At 43.3% G+C, this 5,402-nt stretch overlaps 1 protein-coding gene across 7 annotated transcripts; it reads right to left on the reverse strand.

Annotated features, from left to right (window-relative positions):
* Positions 1 to 1,538: 1,538 nt before the first annotated feature.
* LOC109731669 (fructose-bisphosphate aldolase-lysine N-methyltransferase, chloroplastic) lies at positions 1,539 to 3,535 on the reverse strand. 7 transcript variants are annotated; one of them, XR_002225164.4, is made up of 5 exons: positions 3,338 to 3,499; positions 3,072 to 3,268; positions 2,616 to 2,988; positions 2,082 to 2,297; positions 1,539 to 1,956 (listed from the first exon to the last, which is right to left on the reverse strand). XR_002225164.4 is itself a non-coding variant. In XM_020290839.4 (4 exons), exons 2-4 carry the CDS (start codon positions 3,089 to 3,091, stop codon positions 2,142 to 2,144), a joined length of 549 nt encoding a protein of 182 aa, XP_020146428.1. In that variant the 5' UTR covers positions 3,092 to 3,268; positions 3,338 to 3,535; the 3' UTR covers positions 1,539 to 2,141. The 7 variants fall into 7 exon arrangements, 5 of the variants coding, with proteins under 5 accessions (XP_020146428.1, XP_073354083.1, XP_020146430.1 ...); XR_012182966.1 differs by having other exon boundaries at positions 2,082 to 2,301; XM_020290839.4 differs by having other exon boundaries at positions 1,539 to 2,297; positions 3,338 to 3,535.
* Positions 3,536 to 5,402: the final 1,867 nt, after the last annotated feature.

Here is a 5,402-nt window from a genome sequence, read left to right on the forward strand (position 1 = left end):
CGAAAGGGATTGACAACCCTTTTAACACGTCGAGTTGCGAGGATTTGTTATCTGTGTGCAGGGGTTGTTTACGTTGTGTTGCTTGGTTCTCCTACTGGTTCGATAACCTTGGTTTCTTCACTAAGGAAAATACCTACCGTCGCTGTGCTGCATCATCCCTTCCTCTTTGGGAAAATACCAACGTAGTCCTAGCAGACATCAAAAGGAATTTCTGGCGCCGTTGCCGGGGAGGATCTTCATCATTTACCAGGTTCCTAATCACAAATCTCATCTCCTTGCAATTTACATTATTTGCCATTTGCCTCTCGTTTTCCTCTCCCTCACTTCACAAAAATTTGTCGTTTTATTCGCCCATCTTTTCCGTTCACCGTTTTCTTTCTGGATCTGTTTTTGAGTGCAATCTTGTTGTGTAGTCATCTTGACTCAAGAGAACACCAAGTTATGTGATTTCTCAAATACCAACAACAATGATTTTATCGGCACTCCGATTGCTCCTCCCACCACTGGTGCGGAGTCTTGTGATATTAATACTGCTTTGCTAAATCTCGTTATGAAAGATCAATTTTCCGGTACTCCTAATGAGGATGCCGCGTCCCATCTTAATACCTTTCGTGGAGTTATGTGATATGCAAAAGGAAAAAGATGTGGACAATGATGTGGTGAAGATGAAATTATTTCCGTTTTCTTTGCGTGATTCTGCAAAAATTTGGTTCTCTTCTTTGCCTCGCAATAGTATCGATTCTTGGAAATAGTGAAAGATGCTTTTATCACTAAGTATTTTCCGCACGCAAAAATTATCTCCCTTAGAACCCGGATCATGAATTTCAAGAAACTTGAACATGTGCATGTTGCACAATCTCGGGAAAGGATGAAAATGATGCTAAGGAATTGCCCAACTCATGGGTTAAATCTTTGGATGATCATACAAATTTTTTATGCGGGATTGAATTTTGTTTCTCGTAATCTTTTAGATTCCGCCGCGGGTGGTACTTTTATGGAAATTACTTTGGGTGAAGCCACCAAATTGCTTGATAACATCATGGCAAATTATTCGCAATGGCATACCGAAAGAGCTCCTACAAGTAAAAAGTTAATACGGTTGAAGAAATTTCTTCTTTGAGTGAAAAAGTTGATGCTCTTATGAAATTGATTGCTAGTAAAAGTGCTCTTATTGATTTTAATGATACGCCTTTGTCTACTTTGATTGGGCAAAATAGTGATGCCATAGATGTGAATTTTATTTCTCGAAATAATTTCAACAACAATGCTTATAGACACTACTAGAAAAAACATTACCAGTAGCGTGGGTTCCCGCGCTACTACTACGACGCTACAGCTATTTTTTAACAGTAGCGTGTGTTTTACCCCACGCTACTGATAACCAGACATACCAGTAGCGCCGGTGCCCTACGCTACTACTAGTTCACACCAGCGCTACTACTAATGGAATAGTGGTAGCACATATATGATACACCCACACCACTAGTAACTAATTAGGATTTAAAAAAATAAAAATCTACCTCCAGTTTAGACATACATTTCATAGTACTCACATACATGCATTTAATAATATGTACATTACATGTGTACAGACAATCATACATATCTGATATAGATAATTAATACACACACACACAATATATGCACGCGTATAGGCCGTCGGAGTCGGCGCCTCCACAAGCCCGTGTTTGATGGTGTTGATGTCGTCGTCGTCGTCGCCGCCGCCGCGGCAGCACCGTGATGATGCCGTCGTCGTCGCCGCCGCCGCAGCACCGTGACGATGCCGTCGTCGTCGCCGCCGCCGCAGCACCGTGATGATGTCATCGTAGTCGCCTCCGCAGCCCCATGTCGATTTCTTCTGCATTGCTTTGATCATCATCATATTCTTCTTCATCAGAGTCTGAGGCTTCTGACTTAGTGAAGTGGACATGTTCACCATCAGTCTTGTGATTAAAACTGATAACCAAATACAGTGAAGGGCACATATCCTTGTTAATATTCAAACCACTATAACTCACCAGTCACCACAACGTAACAGATGCAGTATTTGCAACATAAGCAGATAAAATGAATCAAATTACATAGGTAGATTGTAGCTTAGAGGTCAGCCAGGGGAACCAATCCAGAACCATGATATTTATCTATACGGAAGGACCTTGACGAAAGAAGACTTTTAGCAGCAAAATATTTCTCCAGGCTAAGATCATCTGGCTTGACACCCAATTCTCCAGAAGAAATGAGTGGCTCCATACATTCTTCCAATCCTCACGAAGGAATTCCCTGTCTTGCTTCACTGTCTGCCTAGAAATTTGCCATTTTTAGAGAAGCTTGGACAAGCTCGATATGAAACATGGTAGGATAAATTTGGCTGATACGATTTCACAGTATGATGGAATACATTATTAGACACGGACCAATTAGCTGACGGTACAAATAATTTGAGCAAACAAACCACAGATTCACGCAACTCAAACTAACCAAACTAGTGCAAGATACAGTATACCATAGAGGAATCCACTCCATAAACGCAAAATTCACAGAATTTACTGCATTGCAACATGAATCACAGACTAAGATACATACACACCACGACTTACTACAAGAGAAGGTTTCACCTTATCGAGTTCGGTGCCGGCAAGGAGGCGCGCGACCTCGTCCTCTGACCAGACGAGCAGCACGGGCTCGCAGTCCGGGATCAGGCGGAGGTAGTCGTACCACGGCGATTCGGCGCCCCACGCGCGCTCGTACATGACGGCGACGGCGAGAGCGAGCGTGCCACCGAGCTGCGCGTCCTTGATGGCCGCCGCGGCCCCGGACGTGCGCGGCGTCACGCAGGCGCGACGCGGGATGGTGGCAACAACGTCGCCCTCCCGGAGCGCGGCGAGCGCGCGCACGTTGACGCCGCCGGCCTCGCTGGCGTCGAGGCGGAGCACGTCGCTGCAGACGACGCCGTGCTTCCGCATCCAGCTCTCGAAGGCGCGGAGGCGGCTGCGTGGACAAAGTGGGGAACGACATGAGGGTGGTCCAGGTCGTAGGCTGGAATATGAGGAGTAACGCAAAGGATTTCTTACCTTGAGATGGCGACGTCCATGGCGGCGGCGGCGCAGGTCAGAGGTAGGGGGTGGGGCCTGAGAAGAAGTCACCGGAGAAGGAGGGAGGCTCCATGGGGCCTCTGCGTCGTGGGGGGGAGGAGCTCCATCTCCATGGCAGCGTCCTGCCCCACGGATGGCGCCCCTCCTGCCGTCGTCGCCGTCTGCGCCATGGCGACCTGCAGAAAAAGGAAGACAAGATGAGGTGAGGAGGAGAGGGTGGGCGAAGAAGGAGGGGAGAGACCAACCTGAGCTGGATCCGGCCACCTCTCACCTCACCGTTGCTGGTTGCGGCGCATCCCGGCGATGTTTTGGGCGCAGCAGAGAGAGAGAAAGAGGAGGGGGATTTTATCCGAGCGGTGCGAGATAGACGGATGGGTGTGCCCGTGAGTGGCAGGTGGCTTAGCAAACACCCCCTGCTACTAAATTGGTCCACTAGTTTACACACACAAGAAATAGCAGTAGTGCCTTTTGCACATCAGGCGCGACAGCTACCTCTTTAGCAGTAGTGGTTGATCACCCACGCTGCTACTATGTATTAACCTAGGGGTGTGGTGTGGCACATTTACTAGTAGCGCTGCCCAAAAAAGCCCACGCTGCTGCTAACTAATACCAGCAGCCCATTTTGTACCAAGCGCTACTGGTATTACCAGTAGCGTGGGGTCATAAACAAGCGCTACTGATAAAGTTCTACGTATAGGCATTTTCCTAGTAGTGAGAGGTAATTTTAATTCTAGGCCTTTTCCTAGTGATTCATCTAATAATTATAGTAATTCCTATGGAAATCAATCTTATAATAATAATAGGAACACCTCTGATCTTGAGAATAATATTAAAGAATTTATCAGCACGCAAAAGGTTTTCAACACTTCCATAGAAGAAAAGTTGAGTAAGATTGATGATTTGTCTAGAAGTGTTGATAGAATTTCTCATGATGTGGAAAATCTCAAGATGAATTTTTGTGTGCCTAAGGTTGATGAATCAATTAAAGCTCTTTATGTTTCTATGGATGAAAGTAAGAAAAGAACCGCTATGCTTAGAGCTAAAAGAGAATTTTTAGAAAAAAGCGTTTTCTAGTGATTACTTTCGCAAAAGTGATGAAGATCTTAAAATGATTGGTGTTTCTTCTATTGATTCCTTGTTTAGTAAAGTTAAGATTGATGAAAAAGGGACTGAAGAAGAGTCAACTTTAGCTAGAAGGCATCCCGATAATTTAGAGGGTGAAAATCTTGTTGAGAAAATTGATGAAAGTGGGTTTGAAGAGGTCAAAACTTTAGCTAGTGATGTGCCCACTCTTTTGGATTACAAAGACTTTAATTATGATAGTTGCTCTTTGATTGATTGTATTCCTTTGTTGCAATCCATGATAAATTCACCCCATGCTTATGAACAAAATAAAGCTTTTACTAAACATATTGTTGATGCTATGATGAAAGCTTTTGAAGAAAAATTGGAATTAGAAGTATCGATTCCTAGAAAATTGCATGATGGATGGGAACCTACTATCAAAGTCAAGATTAAAAATTATGAGTGTTTTGCCTTGTGTGACTTGGGTGCTAGTGTTTCTACAATTCCAAAATCTTTATGTGATGTGCTTGGTCTTACCGATCTTGAAGAATGCTCTTTAAATTTGCACTTGGCTGATTCTACTATTAAAAAGACTATGGGAAGAATTAATGATGTTCTTATTCTTGCGAATAGGAATTATGTGCCCATAGATTTTATTGTTCTTGATATTGATTGCAATCCGTCTTGTCCAATTATTCTTGGTAGACCGTTTTTACGCACTACCGGTGCCGTGATTGATATGAAAGAAGGCAATATTAAGTTCCAATTTCCTTTGAGAAAGGGTATGGAACACTTTCTTAGAACAAGAATTAGACCACTTTATGAATTAATCATGAGGGCATCTTATGGATCTCGAACCAAAGATGACAAAACTTAGATCCTCGCTTTATGCCTAGCCAAGGGCGTAAAACTATAGCGCTTGTTGGGAGGCAACCCAATGAATAAAATTTATTTTTGCTTTTTGCTTTATGTTCTTGAGTGTTTGCACAATTATGCTACTGTTATGATTGTGTTTTTTGTGTTTTAATTAGTGTTTGTGCCAAGTAAAGCCTTTATGATCTTCTTGGGTGATAGTTGTTTGATCTTGCTGAAAACAGAAACTTTTGCGCTCACGAAAACAATTCTTATTTTTAACCAGAGCGTGATATAATACCAATGTTTTTTGCAGTAGATTAATATACAAATTACCCAGGTCGTCCCAATGTTTCAGAATTTTTGGAGTTCCAGAAGTATTCGAACAAATCA

The sequence above is a fragment of the Aegilops tauschii genome, chromosome 5, assembly GCF_002575655.3.
Source record: "Aegilops tauschii subsp. strangulata cultivar AL8/78 chromosome 5, Aet v6.0, whole genome shotgun sequence".
NCBI classification, from domain to species: domain Eukaryota; kingdom Viridiplantae; phylum Streptophyta; class Magnoliopsida; order Poales; family Poaceae; genus Aegilops; species Aegilops tauschii.